Source organism: Melospiza georgiana, chromosome 6 (assembly GCF_028018845.1).
Source record: "Melospiza georgiana isolate bMelGeo1 chromosome 6, bMelGeo1.pri, whole genome shotgun sequence".
NCBI lineage: Eukaryota > Metazoa > Chordata > Aves > Passeriformes > Passerellidae > Melospiza > Melospiza georgiana.
Genome location: NC_080435.1, coordinates 23614108 through 23640906, shown reverse-complemented (window position 1 = coordinate 23640906; position 26799 = coordinate 23614108). Strand labels below are relative to the sequence as shown.

General features: G+C 38.9%; 1 protein-coding gene across 7 annotated transcripts in view; it reads left to right on the top strand.

Annotated features, from left to right (window-relative positions):
- Window positions 1-26799, top strand: part of PPFIA1 (PTPRF interacting protein alpha 1) — a 52708-nt gene that overhangs the window by 7332 nt on the left and 18577 nt on the right. For 2 of the 7 annotated variants that reach the window (XM_058025467.1, XM_058025463.1), the window contains exons 3-18: window positions 13503-13604; window positions 14108-14272; window positions 15090-15164; window positions 15607-15708; window positions 15958-16179; window positions 16890-17036; window positions 17567-17701; window positions 18279-18353; window positions 18780-18863; window positions 19367-19498; window positions 20868-20930; window positions 21927-22006; window positions 22255-22387; window positions 23010-23233; window positions 23803-24028; window positions 26454-26483. In XM_058025467.1, the coding sequence (XP_057881450.1) occupies window positions 13503-13604; window positions 14108-14272; window positions 15090-15164; window positions 15607-15708; window positions 15958-16179; window positions 16890-17036; window positions 17567-17701; window positions 18279-18353; window positions 18780-18863; window positions 19367-19498; window positions 20868-20930; window positions 21927-22006; window positions 22255-22387; window positions 23010-23233; window positions 23803-24028; window positions 26454-26483 (1995 nt within the window). The remainder of the gene's footprint in view (window positions 1-13502; window positions 13605-14107; window positions 14273-15089; window positions 15165-15606; window positions 15709-15957; window positions 16180-16889; window positions 17037-17566; window positions 17702-18278; window positions 18354-18779; window positions 18864-19366; window positions 19499-20867; window positions 20931-21926; window positions 22007-22254; window positions 22388-23009; window positions 23234-23802; window positions 24029-26453; window positions 26484-26799) is intronic. The other 5 variants (XM_058025468.1, XM_058025465.1, XM_058025464.1 and 2 more) reach the window with 4 other exon arrangements.

The window sequence follows — 26799 nt, the reverse complement described above, 5'->3', positions numbered from 1 at the left end:
GTCTTTTGGTATTTAGAGAATTCTTCCTCTGTTACCTTTTATTTTTTTCCTCTGTTCTTTTATGAGAGTAACTAAAGTGCTTTGAAGATGTTTAGTTGCAAGACTTGAAGATTCAATGTTGCTACATAATTGCAATACCAGAAAAAAAAATCCCTTTTTTTTTTTTTTTTTTTTTTTTTTTAAGATAAATATGAATTAAGAACACAGTTCCCTACTCCCTTCCAAATTCTTAGGGTTTTAATGTCCACTAGCCTAAGACTTGGTTTCATGTTTTCTGTAATATATTTAGGAGAGTTGAATGTTGGTTTTATTCACTGTAGGTTTTGATCATGGAATTAGGAGGACACATTGTATTTTAATATATGCAGACCCCTTACAGTTAAAAGTGTTGTCAGAGATCTTGAATTTTTGGAAAGAACGTTTTAAGTGCCCATTAGTAATTGTTTTTCCCTCTCCCTGTGTTACCATTGCATCTCGTAACTGCATGAATGTGCTTCACAGTTGAATTTGGGGATTTATTTTTTAGTTTTCCATTTTTAAAGGAATATGACAGAGGTCTTTGTGTAAGCTACTTGTGGCAATTTAGGCAGCTTAAGTCACTTAAAGTCTGTAAAGCTGACTGGTATCTGTTGACATATATTAGAAAATACTATAATCTCTTGTGTATATACATCTCAAGCTATAAATACTGAGAAGAGATAAATTTGTGTTGTGTGTGTCAGGTAATCTGGATGCTCATAACTTTCCAAGTGTCTTTTTCTAATAATCCTGCCTGTGGGTTCCCCAAGTGTAAATGTAATGCAATTCCTGCCAGGAAAAATGTTTTCACATTCTCTGGGCTGAAAGAAAAATTATTATTTTGCTACTGAACTGAGTGAGTTTTTTATTCAACTTGACTTTTTCACAGAGGCACAGGGAAATCATGTTTCCACATTTTGGAAACTCCAGATGATTGTGTAGGGATCCATATCTGTAGGTCACTTGAGGAGATTGTTCTGGGAGTTTGGATATTTAGAATTGGAGGGGTGTGATTACAAGTCCAAGTTAATGCTCACTTCCATTGTGATGTGTTGTTTTCCTCTAAGCTGATGTGAGTAGTTGTTCCCTTGGTTTTTTGCCCATGACCTTTATCTGTTTCAGACTTGCCCTTTGGTTTCGCATGGAATCGGCTCCTTTCCTTCTGATCAGCCTGGCAGGGCTCTGTGGCCTGCTCCTGCAGTGGCTGGGGCTGCTGCATTTTTCAAAAGAGAAGCTTTGTTGCTTAATCTCCTCTTTTGCTGTTCCACAGTGGCCTTGAACTTTGCTCATGTGTTTATGCTTCTGTCTACTGAGGATATGGTTTTTGGGGATGGTGATGCAGGTCTTAACAGCAATGTAATTTTGGTTGGATCTGAAATGTGCCATGGCTGTTGATGGATACATATGAATTCCTGTAATTCATCTCTCTTCTGGTTATGTTTGCAGAAAGATAAATACCTAGAATTAGTCTTTTGCTTTACAAATTCTGTGAAGTGCACCAAAGTTCAAGTCCAGGCTGGATGGAGCTCTGGGCTGGTCTGGTGGAAGGCTGCCCATGGCAGAGGTGAACTTTAAGGTCCCTTCCAACCCAAACCATTCTAGGATTCTGTGATTCCTTAATGAAAATGTCCTTACGTGAGCAGCATTGTGCATAATCAGATAGCTTCAGGACAGATTTTAAATAAGGACTTGTTTAAAGGGCTGCTTGGAAAAAAGCTTGAAAAATTTGATTTGTGACCTTTTGAGTTTTGTTAAGGAGAAAAAAGAACTTCTTTTTAGAAAGTAAGCATTTTTTTTCTTTGTTGTCATAGGAAAATGGGCAGCTCTTGATTTTGTTTTTAAATCTAATTAACATTTTTTTCTTTTTTTTCCTCTCTGTAGAGCAGTAATCTCTCTTTGGGCATTGTCTGAGTCATGGTGTGTTTTTCTTCTATTACTAGTACAAAGTAGAGTTGGGTATCCAATTGTAGAGAAATATTCTGAAGCACAGTGCTTGGTTTTTTTAATCCTACCTCTTACATAAATGCATATAAAATTTGGTTCTATACATTTAAAACATTGTTTTTGGAGGTGTATTTACCTTTTATATAGAATGGCAGGGTAGATTATGTGGTAAAAATGAGTAAAGCATGGAGATTGTTAAACACTGTACTGTTGAGAGAAGTGAGATTTTCTTTTCCTACTTCAAATTTACAGAACAGTGCACAGTATAAGGATTTAATTTTATAATCCCATGGAGCTGAGTAATTTGCATAGTTAAAAAAGCCAAACAAAACAAAGCCACTTAAGATGTGCAGTTTAAACAAAGAATTTCTGTGTTGGCCTGTACAGAGTTGAGACTGGCTTGATGTATGGTTGAAAGATCTGTGAATGTTCTTGTGAAGAAACTGCCTTGATGAAGTCTATTGATCATTGTCTTCAATACTGACAGTGTCCACTGCTGAGAAATTTGGTTTATTTTGAATTACTTCAAAAGGAATTTTGGCCACCAAAAAGCTAAACAAACATTCTTCAATGTGGAGAGGGCTCATTCAATAATGAGGATCATAAATTCCTGGTTTTTTATTGGTGCTATATCCATGGTTGTCTCCATAAATAGTGACCACTTTTATTAAGCTAGTTCTGAATTTCCAAGCACAGTGATGAAAAGGGAGGGAGAGATCTCAAAGTGAAATTGCTCATTTGCCTTACAGAATGTTTGATATGAAAGTTTTTTCACTGTGCAGCCTCAAATTGCCTTAAAAAAACAAAATTGGGCAAAAAGGGAGTTTTGTACACATCTGAAGGGACTGCCAGGGTTTAAACTGTGGATTTGTGGGTTTGAGTTGTGGATTCTCAATTATCCTATGTGAGCCTGTCACAATTATTTAGCAATATATACTTTGCCAGTAGAATGTTGGGGTCAAAACTCATTTTCTTTGCATTCCTATCTGTAATTGGGAAACCTGTGAGCTAAACATGCTGGGAGTCATGGGACTCTGTCAACCTTGCTGAACTAATAGTACCAGAGCTAAATTCTGTTATTTGCTGTGCTTTTCACAGTAGCTTGTGCTTGTGGATTTGCTGTTCCCAGTGGGAAGCTGGACTCTGTAATTTTATATTCTTAAAGGCTCTCTTGTGTAGGGTATTTGAAGTCCTGGATGCATCTCATGCTTGAACCTCTTGCTTCTACTGGGATTTAAGGCATGGGCTGCTTTGGAAACGCAGCAGTAAAAGAAACTTCTGATCCAAATGAAACATTTAATGAACAGGATTCTCATGTTTGGAGTTCCTCAGTTAATCTAATTTGGACATAAGGAATGGTGTTGCACTCAGGAGACCCAGGGCTGGAAGAGCAGAGCCCGTGTGGAGGGTGATATTGGATGTGTGGGTGGATCTGGTTGGGCTCTTCACATGTTTCTGCTTGTGTGAGGTGAACTCCCTTCAAAGCTCTCTATTTTCTGTACTACATTTGGGGGAATGACTAAAAGTTTGGTTTAGATAATTTCAGGGATGCCCTGGGATACCACTGTGAATCTTTTTGTTATTCTTAAGTAATCATACAGCATGATCACCTTTTTGTAGTTCATGGGAAAGAGCTTGGAAAGTCTTAACATTCTTCTAACCTTATGTTAAAGAGCACGAGGCAGGTGCATCCAGTAATTTATTTTCTAAAACATGCTGCTTGAGTTTTCAGAACGTCTTTGCAGGGTGTGGTTCCACACCATTATCTTCCAAAAGCTGAGTCTTTGTCTCAAGAAATCTGGAATTACTTTGCTTCATGTAAAATGGAAATGGAACAGCTTTTTAGGGTTTTAGCTGTCCTTTTCCCCTCCCAGGGTCTCTTTTATGCTGATACTGACATTGGTGTAACTCTGACCCCGTTGGAGCTGCAGTTTGTGGAGACTGCATAACCCTCTCCTGAATTCTGTACAATGGTTTTAAAAGATTAAGTCCTGGGAAGCAGAGGAGGAGAAACGGGCCAAGCATTTCTTTGTCTCAGTGGAGTAGGAGGCTGCAGGGCTTCCCTGTTGCATCATCTTTCCCTTGTTTTAGTCCAGTGTGGAACAGGAGCTTCACAGGTTCCCCACCAACCCATCTTTCACTTCAGCATTTGGTAGTGGTAACACCATACTGACAGCCTGCCCCTGTCTTTTATTCATTTATTTTTTTTTCGATTATTTACGATTTATTGATTGATTGGTTTTTTTAAAAAAATATTTATTCTCTGCATTATAGCCTTGATCATCTCCCTGGTTTTCTTCTACTGACTGCATTCAGGTATCAAGTTTAGAACTGTTCATTATGGATTTTTTTTTTGTTTGTGGCAGACACAAAAATGACTTTGAACTTTAAATAAAGCTTAACTCCTCCCCCTAAAACAGCCCTTCAATGTTTAATCTATGTTGCTGATTTTTTTCCTCGGCTTTTTTCTGTGTTTAGATAGCAGACGTGTCAGTTGTAGGACCCAGGATTGTGCTGTTTTTGTGTGGACTTTGGAATTGCTTTGTTTTGGAGTATTTGCTAAAATGAAGCAACTTTTCCATGGAATGGTTCAATATAATTTATTCAGAATATCACAGATTTGGACATATTTAGCTTCAGTAGCCCAATAAATCCACTCAGCCTGTAAACTGGGGTGATAGAATACAGAGGAGTAGGGAAAAACAAAATGTGAAGAGCTGAAAGTTGAATTTCCTGCTGAAGGCACGTATCTGTCCTCAGTGAGTATTACTTGCTTAAACAAGTTTGAAATTATAAGACTGAAGTGTTCATCACTTGGCAAAAATAATAAATACATATATATATATATAATAGGAGAGCAGTGAGGGGGAGGTACGTGCTGCTGCTTGTTTAATGAGGGTGGCTTGGCCAGCCTTATTCAGATATTCCCAAGCATTCCCTCTTAAGAGAGTGTGAAAAATGTACTTTTCAGCTGCTAGCCACAGAACTAAAGCTGGCAACCAGAGGCCAAGATGAACGATTAGAATAGGGCAGGGCCTCAGCTGTTGCTCAGAGTTTTTGCAAGCAGGAGTATCTTGTCATTGAAATAGTTGTGCATGATAGGTCTTGTCCTGGGTCTGTTTGTAAAAAACTGTGCAGTGTTAGTCATATAACATGACTAGAATGTAGCATGTAGGGTTAAATAATTTTTAATTCATAAAAGTCATAGAAATTTAATATTTAATGCCAGCTGAGCTAGAATTGTGCTGTTTCTTGTAAGTGCAGTATGTTTAGAGTATATTTTTCTTGCCCAGGTAAACTTGCAATTCAATGTTGTTTACAACTTCAAAGATCTTGCTACAGCTGCTTAGTCTCCACAATGGGGGTCCTAGGAAAATTACAGAGCTTCTTAACTCTTCTCAGCACATCTTGCAGTTGTTCTACAGTTTGGCATCCCCAAGGAGGATTGCATGCTGTGCTGTCCAGCATGGAATCCCGGGAAATCTTCATTAGCTTTCTGTGAGGAGAGGACAAACTTCGGTGAAATCCCTCTACTCTCATATTAAAGATGGAGACTGCTTTTGGTCCCATACCTTGTCAAACTGGTAATGCAAGATTCTTGCTCTTTAATTAAGTACAAGTGTATTCTCCTTTTGCCATGGTGGGTATGGGTGTGGGTAGGTTTCTTCACTAACATGGACTCCAAAAATGGAGATGCCTAAAGCTACACCTAAGAAGTTGTGCTGCTGCTTTACTGTATTAGTTCCTCATCAAAATAGACTAGGCTGGGGGTGCAGGAATGTGGTAACTCTGATTGTGAAACCCTCAGAATTCATTGATTCAGTGTGTCACTGAGAGGCTGTTGTTTTTCAGACACCCCCCAAGTACTGTAGCCTTATTCTGTGTTAAATTAAGCTGTTATTCTGGAATCTTGGTGGTTGGAGTGGTACAGTATTGGCAAGGATTAGTTTGTTATCAGCTTTTCTCAACAGTTACTGCTCTGCACAAAGTAGCCATCCCAAGTTGCAAAGCCCGTTTTTCAACGATGACTAAAGTTTTCCTGATGCATATTTTAGCTGATTTGGACATTTTTCCAAGGAAAACAAGCTCTGTATGCTTCTGAATGCTTTTGTTCCTTATCTGCCCTTTCAGGGGGCGTATTCCTGTACACTGAGGAGCAGCTAAGGTGGAACTCTTTGCATAGCCACACCACAATGAAGTGATTGGAAGGTTTTCTGCTACTGTTGCATATGAATAGATGCCAAGTTTCATGCACGTCTGAAGGCTGCTTCTGTATTTCCTGTGCTTGCTCTTGTAATGCTTCATTTTTTGAACTTCCTTATTGAGGAGATCCATGGTGTTGCCTGAATAGAGGCAACATTTCATAAGTATTTTTACAAAGATGAGTGAAGAAAATAGCTTCAAACTGGTATTTCAAGTTAGTGCTCAGTATGTTCTTTTCTTGTTAATCCTCTGTGCATGCTGCTAACTTGCAGGGTTTGCCCTCTCAGTTGAATATTTGGAGAATGCCCTGGGGGGGAGAGCCAGGTACTTTATGAGAGTTTTCACTGGTTGATTTGATACACATCTGTAGCTTTAAAAGGGGTTTAAAAGGCTGGCATAAAACCGGGTTGTGTCTGCTATGGTTAATTGATCATCCCGTGTGATCTGCCCTGCTTTGAACAACCTGTGTTGATATGTTAAGGCTGGTGCAAAGATTAACAAACTATCTGGAGAAATTAGAGATTCTGAATGCTGTGATGATCCCAAGGCTGGTTACTCTACAGAAGATGCAGAACAAACTGCAGGTTATAATAGGAGTGACTGGATGAGGTTTTCTGACTTACTTAAACAACCTCATGTTGTCTTTCCTTATTTTCTCAGACTAGAGAGCAGTTGTAGGGTGCAGCTGGGGCTTGCCCACATCAGCTGCAAACAGGTTTATAGGGACCATGTGTTGTGTCACATGTGTGACTTGTGCTCCCAGTGGCGGATGGATGCAGCTCTGGCTGTAATGGAGGAGCCTGGAAGGTTGCCCTTGGTCCCTTCAGTGCCAGGCATGGTGTGTGACCAGGGAATGCTGGCTCTCCAGTGCTGCACAAAGATCTGCTTTTGCACCAGGCTTTGCCCTGTCCTTGTGTACATAACAGCACAGTTCTGCTGGGTTTGGGGAAAATGAGATGCAGGAGGCCAGGCAGGGAGGGCTCTGCTTGTCCAGGATGGACAGGCTGCAGTTAATGATTCCAGGGCTCTGAGCACAGGGGTTTGCAGGCTCCCACTCCAGACCTTGCTGCTGTGTGTGATGTCTGAGCAGGGATTCGTGTGGTGACAGGAAAACCCCTCATTCTCAGAGGAGCAAGAGGCTGGATCCAGGTTTGGGCTCCAGTTCTTTTACCCCCTGCACCCCAAACAGGCCATGTCTGGAATGTGTTGGTTGAATCAGGGAAGGGCAGTTACATGGAGCTGATGTGTTTCTAGCTCCCTTTTCCTACTGCTCCTGCATTCCTTTTGCCAAGCTGCCCAATCCTACCTTTCCTCACTTAGGTTTCCTTGTGCTTCCGGAAGCTCCCAGCACTGAAGTCTGGATTTTTGTGCTTTGTAGTTTAAGCTCAGGGAACACTGTGCATAAATTTGGACAACTCACTCAGGATGGTGACTGGAAACTCACTTATTGCCATGGAGACTTGGGCTTGCTGTATAAGCTTTTCCATTTTGCCCTTGGGCACACGTTTGGTACCTGCTGGCTGTGATGAGGAGTCCTTTGGCTCTTGGCTTGTCAGATGCCAGGCAGTGGATTCTGCTTGCAGCTCCAAAGTGGGCTGGGAACAGCCAGAGTTTCATTCTGGAGCAGTAACATTATGCAACTGTAAACACGTTAAAACTTAATTGCCTGTTTAGGACTGAGCAGCGTTAATGACAAAGCCTAGATAGGTCAGTCCAAGGGGGACACTTGAAGGAGACCTGCTAAAAAAAAAGGATGGAATGGTAAGAACTGACTCAGGTTTAGTATTGATCGCTGGCTGGCAGCAATATTCACTTGGGTGTTTTCATGCAGTGTTGCAGTTCTTGATAGAGGAAAACAAAACATAGTTTTTTTCAAAGAAAATACAGATTTTTGAGAGTTAACCAAAGGTAGTATTAAACCTTTTCTATATCTCAGTGCCACTAGTTGGAAGGGGAGAATTTTTTTACCAAAAAGAAACCTGAACCTCTGTTTTGGTGCTTGTGTTTTGAGTTATAAAACGTCTTATACATACACAGAAATAGGAAAGGAGGCCAATACACTAATTATGTAATGAGCTCCAGTGTGTTCTCACTCTGGTGGGTAGTTAGCTCCACTTGGAAAAACAGCTACTTTGAGACTGAAAAGCCTTTCAGTGTTCCAAAACAAGATTTTGTCATATCCATGTTTTAGTATTACTTGAAGTATTCTCTTACACTCCCCTTTAAGTTCTGGGGGTTTTAAGAACAAAAGATAAACTTGTTTCATATAATTAACTATATTAATGTTTGAAATAAGTTTTATGTTTCTAGCTTAGTCATTTCAGCTGCTCAATACTTACTGGAAATTATTTTCATGATGTGAAAAGGAAAATATTTTTCTTTGCACACTCCATGCTTATTTTTCTCTTTCCCATTAGCAAGTGCCAGAGATATGGAAAGGTTGAAAGCAGTGTGTTTTACTACATGGAACAAGCAAAGCATAATCTGTGTTGGTGTGTGACTATGTTTTTTTCCAAGGTTGGATTTAATGGTGAAAACAAGTCAGTTCTCCTCAGTTTTAACTCTCAATATCCTTGAACTGTTTCATAATTTTATAGTTCTGATTCTTAGCCTAAAAAATCCCAAAACAAACCTGTGACTTTATAGGTATGAAAATTTGCTTCCTAGGAACTTCCAAATATATTGGGACTCTTGGTCACTGTGTGCTACTTAAACCCCTTGGATTTAAAGTGAATTGAGTGTGAAATACCCTAGAAAAAAACCTAAAAATTTAAGTTTTCTTTCTTTGTTTGTTTTTTTAACTGTATATTTGCCATTTCCATGCAGTCATCATTTGGAATAATTGTGATTTATATGTAGTACAAACATCATGATGGAAACTTCTCTCAGATCCCATTGGTTTTCACCCCTGATGTCCTGCACTTCCCCCAGTTGTTCTTTTCCTGCTCTCTTCAGATTTGTGAGTGGCATGCTTGATATTCAGTCTGCAGACCAGAATGAGAACAGTAAGCCAAAATATCACTTGCAGATTAAACAGATAAATTCCAATCAATATTTGAGTCAGAGATGTTCCTAAAGATGTAACAGTCACAACTTCATTTTCTATTGCCTGAAGTTAATACTTTACAGCATTTAATAATATTTGATGGATTCAAAATGTTTCTCTTTTTTATTGAATATATTTTCATAATTTGTATAAATTTTCTGGCCGTGTGGTTGCTTGTAATTCATGATTATTTGTGCACTTGAGTGATGATGCATTTTCTTGTGGAATAAGGTTTTTTTTGTTTGACCAAATTCCAAACAAATTTAGTTATTTATAGAGCATCCCTAATACACAGCTTATCTTAACAGACTTTCAGGAATTACCTCTGTTTCTTTCAAGTGTTCCCCTAGGTTAAATACCATCTTCCTGTCATGTAGCATTTATTGGTCTGTGATGTGCTGTCTGTGAGACCTATGAATTATATTTGTAATGAGCATGAAGGGAACCTGTTCTCTGAAGGCTGGAATGTTCCTGGATTGGGATCTTGGAGTTCCCAAGTGTGTCAGCTCAGCCAGGCTTGACAGCTCAGCCCTAATGGATCCAGCTTTTGGAAGGATGTTTATATTGTTGCATCTAAATACTGAAGGTTGAAGGTCAGCTCTGAAGGTTGAGGTAGAAGAAATGCTCTTGCTTTAAAAATCCTGGAGCTTGGGGACAAAATAAAAAAAAAACCCAAAAAATGAATTACTGAGCAAGAACCAACTTACTTGCTCAATGGGACTTTTTGTTGAGAATATTTATTTCTGACAGTGATGTGTTTGGAATGATTCAGTTGGGTCAGAAAGTTACTTTCTTCAGTAAACATTTCAGTTTAGTGTAGAGTATGGGTGTTTGCCAGAATGTTCTAATCAGCAGGGAGTATTTCCCTGGTAAATTCAGCACTCTCCCACCGATCCGTGTGAGGGCTCTGAAGTGCTCATTGTGAGTTCCATTCTTGTCAGTCCCCAGTGCTGTGTATTTATTATTTTGATGGCAGCCAGAAACTGAGCAGAACTTCATTCTGCTGCTCTCAGTCCTCTCAATTAGAGAAAAGTGACACAGCTTTGTGGACAAGTGGGAAAGTCTCTCAGGATTCTTTCCTTTTTCTTTTAATTCTTTCTGTACATTCATCCAATGCCAAGGAAGAAATTATGAGACAACTGGAATTTTTTTTGAGATGATAAAGGTGCAAATAGTTTCTCTGCTTTTGAACTGCTTAAGGAAATCACAAATTGTCTCCCATTGAGGGTAAGTATTAAAACTAGAAAGGACATGTCTTTTGGCAATGTCAGCTGAAACTAAGGACGTTCAAATGTTCTTTCTTAGGCAGCTCACGGGACTCAAAGCAGCTCTATTATGTCAAAACAAACAGCACTGGAGGTGTTATGCAATGGCAGCAATCCCTGGCAGTGTGTTTATGCAGCAGCAATATAAATTCCTGTGTGCACTCTTGCTCTGGGTCATCTGACAGTGTGATGGTTCATGTCACAATTGGGATCTATTTGTGCCACAATTTATATTTGCACAGGAGTATGCAATGGACTGGAACTCTGTGTCCTGTAACCATCTGAGGAGTGAATAGCTTTTCTTCAAATACACAGCTGGTTTTCACGTGGGGAAGCTCATACAGATAAAAGATATCCATATATTGATGCTATGCAGTGATTTGAAGTTGAAAAAGGATGATGGGACAGTGTCTGGTAGTTCTTGCTGTGCTCTTCATCCTGTTCTCAAGACTTGAGATAGAGGCAGGAAAAATATAAAACTTCAGGCCAGTGTAATCTGGAGAATTGGGCAATACTGATGTTTTTAAATGTTGATGCTGGCATTTTTAGGGTTTTAAAAATTACTCTTCTTATATTATTATTAATTTGGAAGGGGAACCACACCAAGAAATACCAAGCTCTTCTCAGTATTACATAATAATCTAATCTGTACAGATAAGTGGGGACTGCCCTTGAAAAATGGAAGCTTTGGTTTCTGGTTTACCTGAGCTCCTGTGAGAGCAAAAAGGGAGTGTGCTGCCAATTCCCTGGGAGTCTTGGAAGCTCCCACAGGTGGGATGTTGAAGGTGCAGGAAAAGCTTGGGTGTGAAGGAGCACTCTGATGGGAAAGCTCATGATAGAGTCAGTATTTCTGTCAGCTCCAGTGAAGCTTGAAGTAGGTTTTTCCTCTCTTGGTTTACCTTGCACTCAGGACTCTTTTGTAACTTGTTTTGTGTGTGTAAAAGTTCTGGTAGCTGTATTTACAGACCAGGTTGTTTTGGAAGTATTTCCTAGCCATTTTGAAAATAATAGGCCTTTTTTTTTTTTTTTTTAAGAATGCAGTTGAAATACTGCAGTGAAATGTTTATATGAATGTAATAATTAAGTGTGTTAGAGAAATAAAATAATTTACAGTTGAAAAAGGAAAATAAATGAAGATGCTTTACAGTTTTTTGCTGATTAAGCAGGGGGACTGAAACTTTTTTCCAATGAGCAGGATTTGATTTAGGAAGAGGGATTATAGGGATGGATTCTGCATCTGTGGTGGTTGTATTGCTGTCTTTTTCACAGCAACTTTTAAAAGCTTGATATATTAGTAATTCCAGAGTTCAGTCCAGGTGTATATTGTGCAATGTATTTTTGTATTTCCAGTCATGTGTATATTTTAGAATAAGGTTTACCAAATGAATATTGGAAATTGCAGTGTCTTTTGACCATGTCTGCTTATTTTAGCTGCATGTTAGAATTTGCAGATGTGCTTTGTATAATTAATTGGTTGATGTGGCCTTTTGTTTTTAAGCGTGTGCATTCTGTCACTTTGAATTTTGCTGCAGAACAGCTCCATCTTAAGCTTTCACTTGATATGCAGCTGCTGGCTGATAAGCAGTGTGTCTTGCAGAGTTTGGAAAAAGCAGAGAAGCAGCAATTGTGTCTCCACTTAGCTGGATATTTGTGTTCACCTTGTCCTGCTAATCACCGGTTCAGCTGTACAAATCCATTGTTTATTAGGCAAGGATCTTGTTTATGAGTGTTTTCCTTATTTTGGAGAACAGAAAGGAGTGTTAGTTACTAGCATTTTGATGTTTTCTTATCCAAATGCTCCTGGTGTGTTCACTGGCCACTGGAGTGACTGAAGCATATTTATTTTCTCATTGTAAGTTGCATTGACAAGACATGAGGGTTGCTTTCTTGCAAGGCTCTTTTCTAAAGGATGGACTTATTCACATTTACACTGTCAATTCTCATTTCCAGTGAAGTTCAAATTACAATTTAAATTTTTCCAGGGTGCATTAAGTTATGCTTTGTGTTTGCTTCTAAATGTGGTGTATAGTTGTACCTCTTGTTCTATTCAGAGTATGCTCCCTGAGTTAACAGAACATTTAAATGTCTTTTTTATTAAGTTAAGTTTTATATTATTTTATTTTTAGTGTGGCTGTTGATAGAGAGGGGAAATGGTTTAGGCTGCAGTGGCTCTTGCAGATATTAGTACAATCATTTCCTGACAGAAACCCCTGACTGTAGGAGGATATTCTTCCATACTGACTGTGTTCACTGCAGTAATAAGCATGCAGAAAGTGATGTGAGTTAGCTCCACTCCTGTTCTTTGTTGACACTTCACTCTGTACTGTTTCACTTTGGTTGGGTTTTGTTTGGTGAAATCTTTATTGAATTTGAAGGATGAGCCTTGTGAGGGCTTTGAGCCCCTGGGCTCAGCTTTCAGAAAATTCTGATTCTAATCCTCAGAGACTTCTGGCAGAACTGTAGGGAAAGGGCTGCTTCATTCCCTTTTGTGAGATTGGAAGGAAGGCTTGAATGAAATTCCTGTATTTAGCTGTAATGTGGTATATGTTAGGATTATTCATTGTTGCTCACAATTAAATACTGACTTGAAATAAGTCATGTTTGTTGGTTTCCTTATTTTGCTGTGCTTAGCGCTCTGTTTTTTCATGTCTCCCTCAGCAGTTGTTAAAAAAAACAGCAAACCAAAATTCACAAAACTAACAACTCTTCAACTCTTTGAAACTATAACAAAGCATGTTACAAATATGTTTTTCCTTTAGCTTACCAGGGAAACCCCAACTCAAGGCAATTATATTGCCTCGAGACATAAGTTTTCAAAGTCCTGGTCAAACATCATTTGTCTTTACAGCTGGCAGCATAAAGGTTTTAAATGTTTGAGCTGAAGGTGGCTCAGTATGACTATACAGTTGTATTGGCTTTGCACATCTGAAATGAATGCTTCAAGGAACTGTCAAGTGTTCATATGAATCCACTCTCACTGTGTGCTGATATTTGATGTGCTTATATTTCTGTCTGGTTTGTTCCAGGAATTTGCAGCGCTCACAAAAGAGCTGAATGTATGCAGGGAGCAGCTGCTTGAAAGGGAAGAAGAAATTGCTGAACTGAAGGCAGAAAGGAATAACACAAGGGTCAGTTCCTTGTCTTCTCCAAGCTCACCATTGTTAAAGCATCAGCTACAGGGAGGAAAACAAATGTTGAATTTGAAAAGCTAAAAGTATTTTTTCCCCTGATAATTGTACATGAGTCCCCATGGAAGTGCAGATGTGTGTGTGTTGATCAAGAGGGTTTGGCAGCTTGTGCACAGCTCCAAGTGCTGCTGTGCAGAATCAGGAAAAGCTTGTAAGACTGCACTGCTATCTGCCATCCAGATTTCTTGTTGTTAAAGTTTTGTAATCCTGCAGCTCTGGGATCAGAGGAGCAGAGTGGGCAGGTTGTGGTGATGTGTTTGAGCAGCTCACACTGCTAATACAGCTGAAATGTTAAAAACAGTCCTTACGCTCTATACAATATCCTTTGTCTCTGAAATTTGATATTTAGAACTCTACACTTGCTGTTCTAGGAGGCAGAGTTTTCTGCAGCTGTACAGAACAGGAATAAACATTATTCCTTTCTTTTTTTCCTTTTGCTTTAGCTATTACTGGAACACTTGGAGTGTCTTGTCTCCAGGCATGAGCGATCCCTCAGGATGACTGTTGTGAAGAGGCAAGCTCAGTCTCCAGCAGGAGTTTCTAGTGAAGTAGAAGTTCTCAAAGCACTAAAATCCTTATTTGAGCACCACAAAGCCCTTGATGAAAAGGTAATGAAGTATTGTGCCTAACACCTTTTCATCCTCTTTCCTTTGTGTGGGTCAGGCAGTTTTTGTACTGGAATTGTAGAAATCTCTGCAATGTAACTACATTGGTAAATGCTCTCCTAAATTAAGGTGCTGCACTTAACTAAAGCAAGGTGCTGTGGTTTATTCAAGCACTTCATTAACTGTGTTAATGTAAACTCAGCATGGTTCAGGAGCAGCATATTTGCTGTAGGAATGCACACAGCTGCTTACCTGTACAACATCAGGATTTATCCTTTTGATTATCTAATAAAAGAAATAGACTAGAGAGGAATCTGCTTACACTGGGATAGAAATCTGAATTAAAAGAACTCCTCCCTTCAGTTGTGCCTGATATTAACAGCAGGATATGCAACCGCTTAAGTTCACTGTAAATTTTGTTGCCAACTTCCAGTTTACCTGTCTTTGTGACCCTTGTATATAAAATCTGGCAAATGATTTTAAGTGGAATTTTACTTGTTCTTTCATGTTGTAAATGAGCAAACACAGTCTGTGCCTTGCAGAAGGACAAGCAAATTCTGGGTATGTTTAGCTCTTTAGTGCCTAAACATACAGTTCATGTTGCTTATGATAGAAAAAAGGAAAAGCTAGATTATAAAAGAAACATTATTTGGTTATTTTTTTGGTAGCATGTGTTGTAATTAGGACTGACTCCAGATTAAGAAGGTTTCTAAGTGTAATGGAAACAGAGTCATTTATTGTCTGTAAAGGCATGGCATCAAGTAAAATTGATTTTTTTTTGACTTGAATGATTTCAAGTAATTTGAAATTACCCTTTCAGGTAAGGGAGAGATTACGAGTAGCACTTGAAAGGTGTAGCTTATTGGAAGAAGAACTAGGTACTACACATAAAGAGGTAAGTTTGTCTTAAAAGAAGACTTCATGTGTCCATTGTGGGTGTTTCAGTCAATATTTGTTCAGAGTAATTTATTAAGTTTCACTTTCACTTCTTCCTTTTCATTTCTTGCCAGATGGAATAATTGTTAAGTTTTAACTTAGCTGCTTTGAAAGAGCAGGAGAGGAAAAAACCAAACCCTCAACCTCCTGACACCCTCTCTGCCCCCAAAAAACCCAACCAAAAAACCCCAACCAAACCAACAAAAAGAGTTCCTGTGCCTTTAAAATAAGGGTTTGCAGTGGCATAAGGTATTTGAGTGCCTGTGCCAGATTTTATTAATACATACCTGGCAGTAGAATCAGTAATTGTTGTTTTGCTCCTTTGCTTTTGTAGCTCTTCCTTATATTATTAGTGAAAAAGGAATTGTCTTGAAACATGTGTCTGTAAACTTTTCTTTCAGTTAATGATTCTGAAAGAGCAAAATAATCAGAAGAAAACACTTCCAGATGGGATGCTGGATATAAATCATGAACAGGAAAATACACCAACTACAAATGGGAAGGTACAGCTATTTACTTGGCTTAGCAGACATGTGGGTTTTGATCATTAACTATAACATTTTAATTTTAAACCATAATGAAATATTTTTGTATGATCATCTAGTTAAAAAATCATAGTTACTGAAATTTCAGCTTTTGCAGTCTGTTCAATAATAAAATTATCATTGGGGAGAGATGCTTACAGGTGAGTAACAATTTGTTTTTCAATCTAATTTGCATCATGCTAATACACTTTTTTTCCTGTTTAATAGAGATCCTCTGATGGTTCATTATGCCACGATGAAAACCTTGCTAAAGTGATTGAACTCCAAGACATCATAGATAAGCAAAACAAAGAGCAGACACAAATGAAAGAACGCCTCACTGCTTTGTCCAGCAGAGTAACAGAGCTGGAAGAAGACCTAGACACAGCAAGGAAAGACTTAATCAAATCTGAGGAAATGAACACAAAGTTACAGAGGGATGTACGAGAGGTGAGGAAGGAACTGTCAGGATTTGGGGAGTCACAAATGCCATTTTCATAAAATTTTAGTTTCACTGGTTCTCAGTTGAACCTTTATGTTTTTGAAAGTCTTTGGTTTGATAGATGAGAAGAAAATGTTTTTTTAGGACATGATGGGTATCTGGTTTTTGTTTAGAAGACCAAAGGGTCCCATTGTCCACTTAAAAAAATCTGTCTTCAGGATAAACCTATGACTAACTAGATATTTCATTAATAGATTGGAATTTAGCATTGCCAACTTCAGCATGTTCTGGAAGAGATGCTTGATCCTGTCACACATGCTTAGCTTATTACTCTTGCTTCCTTTTTTAAAAGATGCACTTGGTTGAGGAATCCCTTTAATTTCAGTGGTGTGGTTGACAGTTCCTGTCACTGCTGAATCCCTAATTGCCAGGGTCCCACATATCCTTATTAGATAGCAAGGGAGCATAATTAAATCCCAGAATTCTCTGACCACCCCCAGCAAGTCAAGATTTGCTCTCTGTGTGCCATTGGAAAGTAGCAGATCTGTGGTGTAAGGTAATAAAGACCAGTGTTTTTTAATCATTAACTGTTTTAAAAAGTCATTTCTTTCCACTTCATTTTCTACTGAGAAAAATAACCTGATTAAAAAAAATATTTGAAATTATTTTATTTGAAATTATCTCTCACATTCTGACTTGTGTTGTGTGTCCTGCCCAGACTCTGGCCCAGAAGGAGGACATGGAGGAGAGGATCACCACTCTGGAGAAACGCTACCTCGCTGCACAACGTGAAGCTACATCCGTGCACGACCTCAATGATAAACTTGAAAATGAAATTGCCACTAAAGACTCCATGCACCGACAGGTTGTGCTTTCAAATGAGATGAAGTACATTTTGCTCAGCATAAAGTTAATGGAGATAATTAATGTTCATGCTGTGCTCAAGCACTTTGCTTTTAGGGAGATAAATATCAGCTGTAATGTGCTGTTATTAGTGATTGTTTTTCAGGAGCTGGAGTCCTACATTGCAGAGATTTTTACCCTGGGAATAAAGATGAGACGGCTTTACTGGGAAGGGGAAATGGTTTTGAGAAATTTAGTGCACTTTATCTTGGGCAGCAGTGCTGTTGTCCCTATTAATTGTGGATTTTAAAGTTACTGCGTGTGTATCCAAGCATCTTTAGTTTTGTGGGTGAAAATTACTCATTCTGAGCTAAACTTTTAAGATTTGAATAGCATGTAGTGGTTTTTACAAACTATTGCCTTAGTGGGAGAGGAAGTTTGAGAAATGCGTGACATAAAATAGTCCAGCTTCATAAGCCAGAAATGGCTGTTTAGCCAACCACTTTCTCATTTCTCTAACCCTCAACACTTGCTGGCCATGACCCTGTGCAGAGTGAAGATAAGAACAGGCAACTGCAAGAGCGACTGGAACTGGCTGAGCAAAAGCTGCAGCAGACCCTGAGAAAAGCTGAGACATTGCCAGAGGTGGAGGCTGAGCTGGCACAGAGAGTGGCAGCACTTACAAAGGTGAGGTGGTGGCACAGTGTCCTCCAGACTCCCTCCTCCACTGGTGTCCCACTGCAGGAAATCTGTTCCTAGTGTTTGTTTGGTTACATTTGATTTCCAGTTTTCCAAATTTTTACAGAAAATGTTTATTTCCTACTTTTTTTCCATTCATCTCTCTGAAGACACTCTGATTTACTCTTTCTTTTTTTTTTTTTTAATTTTTAATCTCTTTTTTAAGTTTCTGCTCTTTGGAACTTAAGTGGGTTTTCTGTTAACTCTTCTACATCATAAAAATATCACCCTGAATTATTATTTTGGTACTTTTTATTAAAATTATTCAATAATAGGCATAGAGTCTTCTCAACATGAACCTAAATTTCTTACACTGCTAAGTGAAGCAAGTGGGGAGAGAGAGAAGTTGTGGTACTACCAAATACCAGGATTTTTAGAGGGCTGCAAATGGAGTAATGAAATCTAAAGCATTATATTTAGTTAACTACAAATGAGCCTTTTCAAGTATGTGTGTGCATGTTTTCTTTCAAAGCCTTAGTTTCATTTTTTTCCCTGTTATCTTTCCTGTCCCTAACTGGCTCTGTAGTCTGACCTTTTGTCTCCTGGGAGCTCTGCTGCTAAAGATGCTAAAGTTTTGGAACTTGCCACCAAGCTTAGGAAGGTAGAATTTGTATCTTAGTCCTTGTCTCTGCTTGCTGCTTTCTGCTTTGCCATGATTACTAACAAAGGGTCCCATCGTCCAGGCTAGTGAGGAGAAGCTGAAAATGCACTCAGTCTTGACTTTTTTTTTTGTTTTGTTTTATTTCTTGGGGATATGAATGAACTTTGCTGTTGCAAGCTTGTTTGCAAATAGTTGTAGTTGATTCATGATGGTACTTAGGGGTAAGAGGTTTCATCATTTTGCCACTTCCCATCTGAACTCTTGCTAGGTCCTTTTGGTGACAGAAAAACATCTGTTCTGCATTGTCCTTTATCATAAATGGCAGTTGTGCAAAGCATGTTAGAAATATTCCTGTGCCTCAGTGTTTCTGTGCTTTTGGAGCCTATAAAACCCACCCAAATTCTAATTTTGCTCGCAAATTGACAGGCTGAGGAGAGACACGGCAATATCGAGGAGCGGCTGAGACAGATGGAGGCACAGCTTGAAGAGAAGAATCAAGAACTGCAAAGGGTACTGCACATCATTTTGACAAAGATAAAAAGCTGAAAGCAAGAACCTAATCCTCTTTGTTTCTCAGCTTTCAAATAAAGCTAGAGTTTAGGCTGGCTGCTAGTGAGTCACTGTACTGTGGCTAACCTTAAATCTCAAGGAGAATGTGCTGAAAGTCTCCAATAAAAGTTTGAAGAAAGTTGGTGAATTAAATGACCATGGAAAAATTGGTTCCTGGGTTACAGATAATGGAATCCATTCTGAATTGTGCCTTTTAATTTTTTTTTTAACGTAGGCTTGGATTTTTGAACTTCTGATCTTGGGTCACTTATTGAAGGCTGAAGTGTCCCTTAGATTCCCTTTACAGAGCCCTGGAGGCACATGCAGTGTTCCTCTGCATGTGTGAAAATATTGCCGTTAAAAAAATGCATTTGGATTAAAGAAAGCTTGCTGCCTTCATAACCTGGAAATTGTTAGAGATATTGCAAATCTGAAGTTTTTTCAGCAGCTTCTTTGTATCTCAGGCTAGACAGAGAGAGAAGATGAATGAAGAGCATAATAAACGTTTGTCAGAAACTGTTGATAAGCTCCTGTCTGAATCCAATGAAAGGCTCCAGCTTCATCTCAAGGAGAGGATGGCTGCCCTGGAAGACAAGGTAACATTCCAGTAATGAATGTGTAATTCTGTCATGATTTGTGCCTTTTGCAACATGTCCAAAACTTCAGCAAATAAACACAAACCCCTTATTAGTAAGTAATTGCTGTTAAGGCTCTTTTTTAGTGTGGATTTTGAAAAACCTTAAAAATAATTTTTGAGATTGTCCCTGGGCACTGCACAGTGGTGTTGAGAAGGCAGCTTTTAAGAAGCTTTGTCCCTTATTTGACTGGTGCAGATTGCATAAATAGGCTCATCCAGTGTAATACAGGAAGCCTAAAGCATTGGAACTTTGACCTTTCCAGTTCAGTTTCTTTGTTTCCCACTGCTTTTGGCTGTACCAATTCCTCTGAGTCATTGTGGGATTCCTGCAATTTGCTTTTCTTCTCAGGTAGCTCATTTTGGGACTGGTTATATGCATGTAAATGAGCTTTTCCTGCAGTGTCAGTGCATGTATTGGAGCTTTCCCTGCACTCAGTTCATCTCTTCTGACACACTTTTCACTCCTTCTCTTCCCTTCTGCTTTTGGATCTAGATCCTTTTGGATTATTCTTCCATGCACAGCTTGAAGTTAGATCCCTTATTCTTCATCCAGCAAAGCAATGTCTTGTGAAGTGACACTTTGCTTGGTGCTGACTTTGAGTTGTTTGGTCTTGGATTAAAATATATTTGGTTTCTTTTACTAGAGGGTGAAATGACCATCTGGGGAAATGTTTCAGGAAAAGCTGAGTGTCTTTGGTTTTAAAGTCATGGCAATAAAATGCTTTGGAACACAAATGGTGTTTCCAGACTTGTACTGAATGTTTGCTTCCTCTTCCTTCATGCATAATGTTTGAATAATAGGCGATGTCTCAGGGTTGACCCTGACTCCCTCTTATCTTCCAAACCATAACTACATTTGCAAATAATGAGGAAAATATACTTGTCCTTTACTGTAGTTAACAGCTTCTAGAAAAGTGTTCTTGTTGAGACTTCCAGCTCATTCTTTTATGCTAAGTTGGGAAGAAACATTCAGGTAACATTAAGACTTTGTTCTGATCATGTGCTCTTTCTTGAATTACTTTGAATGATTCCATAATTGTTTCCTTTTTTCACTAGTTAGACTGTGAAATGGAGCTTTAAAAGGCTGCTATTGCTATTAAAGATTTATGGAACCAGTCCTATTACTAAATCCATTATTTAGCAGGCTGTACACCTGGAAGGATGAACCTTCAACTATAATCAAAGTGAAATGATGGAAGCAATCAAGGATGTGTAATTTAAGATGCATTTGTGTAGTGTTGACTGCATTTTTTTTGATAGTCATCATGGTTATGGTTTAAAAGTGTAAAGCTTCTGAGAAACTTAATTTGTGATGCCTTTAATTTCAGAATTCACTTCTACGAGAAATTGAAAATGCAAAAAAACAAATAGAAGAACTTCAGCATGAAAAGGTAAACTGCATTTCTGAAATATTATCTTGGAACTTAATTGCTGTCTTGCTACATAGCAGGATCAGATTTTAATTCCTCATAAAACTTAACATTTCCTGCTCTGTTTAAGAGAAAGGAGTTGTTATTGCTTATTTTATGGTATTGTGTGCCACAGTTTTAGGGGGATTTTACAGATAATACATAACCTTTTAGTCCAAGACTTAACACACTTTTAAATATGTGAAGGGCCTGGATATGTTGGCAATTGGCCAAAGTTTGGAGGTTGTGTAGAATTTTTATACTGTTGTACAGGTGACCTTGAACAGCAAAACCAAATGAGAAATACTTTTAATGTTGGGTATTTTGCCATAAGGTGTTCTCAAGGCATTGAATATCACAAAATGCTTGTGCAACTGCTAACATTTTTTAAGAGTTTTAAGAGCTGTGGAGCAAAGGGAGAAATACTTATTAGTCTTGGCTGCTCCTCAGCAATAGCAGCTTGTATTCTGCTTGTCCTGGAAATGACAAGTCCCTCATTACAAATGTTTACTATCAGCCACTTTTTATTTTATTTAGGCTTTTGTTGGTTTCACATTCATGTATTTCTCTGCTGTTAAATTCAGAGTTTCTAGAGCATGTAAAAATGTCCAAGTTAAAAGTGAATGCTTTTAGATGCTTCTGTGCAGAAAGCTTGAACAAATCTTCTTTCCCATCATCACTTGATGATAATTAAACTTAGTAGCATCTGAACTAATAGCTGTTTTTAAAATACATATTGTCATTACCAGAGTCAGGGTAGAGAGGCAGCAGAATTATTCTGGGATGCCCTTTTGTGACAATGCTGTATTGTGTGTAGCAAAACCAATGTTTAAATAGGTAGAGCCTGTATCTTAAAATCTGTTATTTCCGACTTTCAGAGAAATTAGATAAAAAGCCTAGATGTGAATTTATAAATTTGTATTTGACACTATTTTTTTTTTTAAGCATATGATATGTTTTTTCTATTTATTTTTCCAGGATCAACTTGTATTAAATGTTGATGCATTGAGGGCTGAAAACGACCAAGTGAGGCTCAGAGCCACATCACTTCATCATAGGTACCAGCAGAAGTTTGTTTTTTTCCTATTTTCTTTAAGGTCACTGTGCTAAATACTATCTTGTAGATTATAAATGAAAATATTTCAGTCATAGCTATACATTCAGTTTTATAGAGCATGTAAAATAATTTTTATACTGCTTAAAAACAACTGGCAGTGGTGGGACAAGAGAAATCCTTTTAGGTAATTTGTTTTTTTTTTGCTTCTTTCTCCCTTGGTAAAGATGAAGTGTTTGTTTTGTGTTGCAGCAGAGCAGATTTCAGATTCCCTGTGCCATCCTCCTCTGTGGGGGACAGTCACACAGACTCCTACAGTTCCTCCTCCGTGCTGAGGCGGCCCCAGAAGGGGCGGCTGGCTGCTCTCAGGGACGAGCCATCCAAGGTGAGGAGGGAAAACACAGATAACACAGATTTGTTCAGTGCATGAGGCTAATCAGGTGGAAGGAGGTTTTAGAATTGGGAGCACCTGGCAAAAAACTCCCGAGTTTTATAGATCCTGTTTTACCAACTCATGAACAGCTGCTGGTCCTTTTAATTGTTAGCAAATAGTTGCAAGATTATGGTTTGGAGCTCCTATTTTTTTTGGGTTTTTTTGTTGTTTTTTTTTTTAATTTTGACAAGCCTGTAAAGCACAATTTGAAGCAGTCCTACTTTTGTGTCTGTACACTCTAATCTAACACATTACTGTTCTGCAAGCAGTTTCCATTTCCTTTCAGGATGCATGAGTGCCCATTATATAAAACTGATTCCATAGTTCCCATGGAATTGATAGCAAAATTCTACTGTAATTAAATGTGTGTTCTGCATCTTGCAGTTAAATTAAGTTTAAAGCTTCCTACATTATAGCTTTTTTTTTTACATTTCTCTAAACATTGCTGTCTTGATGGATGCATTCAGCATGTAAGTGGACTTACATAAGTGATTTTAAACATCTTGATAAGTAGTAGAGATGTCACATTTTTTCCATTAGAGCTTGGATTTATTTCTTTAATGGATTCTTGTAGGTTCAGACCCTGAATGAGCAGGATTGGGAGCGGGCCCAGCAAGCCAGTGTGTTGGCAAACGTGGCACAAGCATTTGAGAGTGATGTGGATGTGTCTGACATGGAGGACGACAGGGAGACCATTTTCAGCTCAGTCGATCTGCTGTCACCAAGCGGTCAGGCTGATGCTCAGACTTTGGCCATAATGCTGCAGGAACAGTTGGATGCAATCAACAAAGAGATCAGGTATGGGCTGTCTGCTGTGCAACTTTGGATAAAAATATGCTGAAAAATGGTAATTTCCCCACATTTTTCTGCTAAGTGCTGCTTCTGTTTGCGTGATCCTTTGTGGTATTTTCTGGGGTCCCCTGATGAGGGGAGGAATGATGAATTTGACTCCATGTTCTTAGAAGACTAATTATTTTATGATAGGGGCACTATAGGATGGGGGCACTATATGAAATTATACAATATGAATAGAGAAAGGGTGCAGACAGAAGGCTACAAAGAATGATAATGAAAACTCATGACTCCTGCCAGAGTCCTGGCACAGCCTTTACCCCATGATTGGTGATTAAGTTAAAACAATCACACGAAACCAATCAAACAACCACCTGTTGGATAAACAATCTCCAAACCACATTCCAAAGCAGCAAAACACAGGAGAAGCAAATGAGATAATGTCATTTTCATTTTTCTCTGAGGCTTCTCAGCTTCCCAGGAGAAGAACTCCTGGCAGAGGGATTTGTAAGAAAATGTGACGATGACAGTCCCTGTTGGAATGTCAGATCCCTGTGAGGCTGTTTTTCCCTCAGGCTGATCCAGGAGGAGAAGGAGAACACGGAGCAGCGCGCGGAGGAGATCGAGAGCCGCGTGGGCAGCGGCAGCCTGGAGGCGCACGGCCGGTTCCGCTCGCTGGGCTCGGTGGCGCTCGGCGGGGCCCTGGCCGGCTCCTCCCCGCCCGGCAGCGGCCACTCCACGCCGCGCCGCGTCCCGCACAGCCCCGCCCGGGAGGTGGACAGGCTGGGCATCATGACTCTGGTGGGTAACCGCGCAGGCTCCTCCTCGGAGCGCTCCTGTTCTCTAGGAGATGCGCTGTTCTTTCCTCTCCTGCTTACTCAGCTGTATTTTTCCTTTCTCTAGGTTTTTCTACTGCTTCCTTTCAACTTCTATAAAAAGTGTAAGATACATAATGATTAGGAAAAACGTTCAGAGCTCGAGTCTATTATTTGGTCAACATCTCGTGCCTAAGTATTTATTCCTTCTGTTGTTATGGTCTTTCTTCAGACTCCTCTTTCTAGAAGAAATAATGTTTTCTTTTCAACCACTTACTCCATCTGCTTTAAACTTTATTTTTAGCAGTCCAGTATTCCAGTAAACACTCAGCCAGAAAGTGATTTGCATAATAATCTTGAAGACTGGGATGGTATCACTGCTGTTTGAATATTAATGAGTGCTAGTGTCCTGTTTTAAGCTATTAAAGCCTGATAGGTAAAGGAAATACCTGTTAGACCTTGTGGTTGATAAAGTAGTTTAGTCTTAGGAGTTGAGAGAGTAGAGAAAGATGTTTTCCTTCTTTTGACATTCCTATGACTGCTGAGGAAGATTAATCCTTCTAGGAGCTGCTTTATGCATGTAAACACATCTGTAAAATTAAGATACAAATCTCCCCCCTTATTGTTTTATATAAATGTTAAATAAAACGAACAGTTAAAAGCAAGTATTTCAGCTAGGTAGTTTTGCTGACGTCCTAAAATTAATGTGCACATACACCAAGAAGTATTTTTTCATAAAAGGGAATAATTTTGCCTTCTTTGCATTAAAATAAAAATAATTGTACTAGCTCTAGCCATATGTCTATGGGCAAGCAGTCTTCTAAAAGAAAAAACTATCAAAATTCAGATTGTGAAGTGTTTCATCTTCTAACATTTCACAATTATTAGTTAAGCTAAATACTTCTCACGCAGAAAACCATATACAAATTTAAGTAACTCTTTTCCCCAAAACTAGATCAGGAGAATTGTGTCTGGTCTGAAATCCAATGCAACTGAAGAAAGTGAACTGTAATTAAGTTCCCTTTAGGTCCTAATTGTGCATTGAAGTCACTTGATCTGGTATTTGTGCTGTATTTGATGAGTTTTGTACCTGGCAATGATTTGTGAAAGCTTGAAATCAAGAATTAGAGAACAAGAGCTTTCTAGAAACTTTAGGAAGAGCTATCATGGATTATTAGACTGAGTTCTGCCATGTCTTCCAACGTTTTAAAAGAGACTTGCATTAGGTTTTGATCATGTAGGCAAATTAGTTTAATGCCAGTGGTTATGCAGCTCAGTCAGTTGAAAGCCCCTCATGATTAAAAAGCATCAACATGATAAATGGTGAAGCCTACAGCTCTCTTGAGCAGTCCTTGTGGGCAGTTCATTCCATGTGCTGAACACTTTCATTTTTATGCTCATCAGATTTAATGGATGAAAGATCCAGTAATGGTAAAATGAGTCTGCAGTGCCTTGTCAAGAACTTGAGGAGGAACTAGATCATCCTTAAAGGTCCCTTCTATGATTCAGTGAACTTATGGTTTAGTAATGTAGTACTCTACAGTCAGATTGAACAAAACTTTCCATATTAATGCTGCAAAATTTACATGTATTCTAAATAAAAAACAATTAAAAGTTATCCTTTGTGGGAGGGGAAACAACATCTCTCCCCCCTGTCCCACTTCAAAGGGGACCAACCTTATTTTTGGTTACAGGCTTTTTAAATAATGAGAGCTATTAAACAAATTATCTAAATTTAACTTTTGTCAGCATCAGTCTGAATAAGCCGTTTGTGTAACTCTTGCTCTGTGCGCTGGCAGAGGTGAGCACTCCCTGGGGAGTGAGCTACAGTGGATGGAGGATAAAATAAAAGTGGTGGTGAATTCCTGCTCAAACATTCCAGCACTGGAAAGCTGGAAAAAGAACAGAATCCTGTTACTGTATAGAAATTGGCTATTGTTGGCACTCTTTGACATTATTACAGTCTTGGCTGCTTTTTGTGCAGTGTAGGAAACAGCTGCAGGAATCCCAGGGTTGTGAGGAGGGATGAGTGCAGATGATTTATTAAGGCTCCTATGGCTGACCTGGAGGTTCAAAGCAAGTTCTCACCTTTTCAAAGCAACACCTTGCAACCCCCACATTTTATTGGGGTTTTTTGCTGCACATATTTTGTGCTAACACACATCTCTGGTACTTATGTAGATAACCAACTAAGTGTTTATTTTTTGCTTCCTTTTCCTCACTTCAGGGATACATTTACTAATCTGTGATTTAAGGAGTACTTCATACCCAGTATCTCTCTGTGCCATTGTTGTAATTGTTGTTGATATTCTCCCCAAGGTGTTTTGTCTGTACTAGTTGTCTTAGTCTGTGCTACAGTTTACAATAAATACAGCTTTTCCAAATTTCTTTTCTTTGCATGCATCTGTCAGCCTAGTGATTTAAGGAAACACCGTAGAAAGGTAAAAATCTTTAGTTTATTTCATGGTGTGCCCCTCCATCTCCCTCCCTGTCCCCAAACTCATTAGTGGATAACAGGAACATAAAGCATTTGCAGGGTAGCTCTGAAACAAAGCAAGATTATGGTTTATCATTTTAGCCTAAGTGTGGGTTTGTTTTGTGGGTTTTTGTGTTTGTTTGCCTGTTTTTGCTGGTGTGGAGGACTGCTGTGCTGCTTTCTGTTTGCAACCACTGCTTTGTAGTCTTCATGCATCAGTGCTGAATTTTAAAAGCTGTCAGTGCACACAGAAGTTAGTCTTTCTGTTACTCAAACTTTTG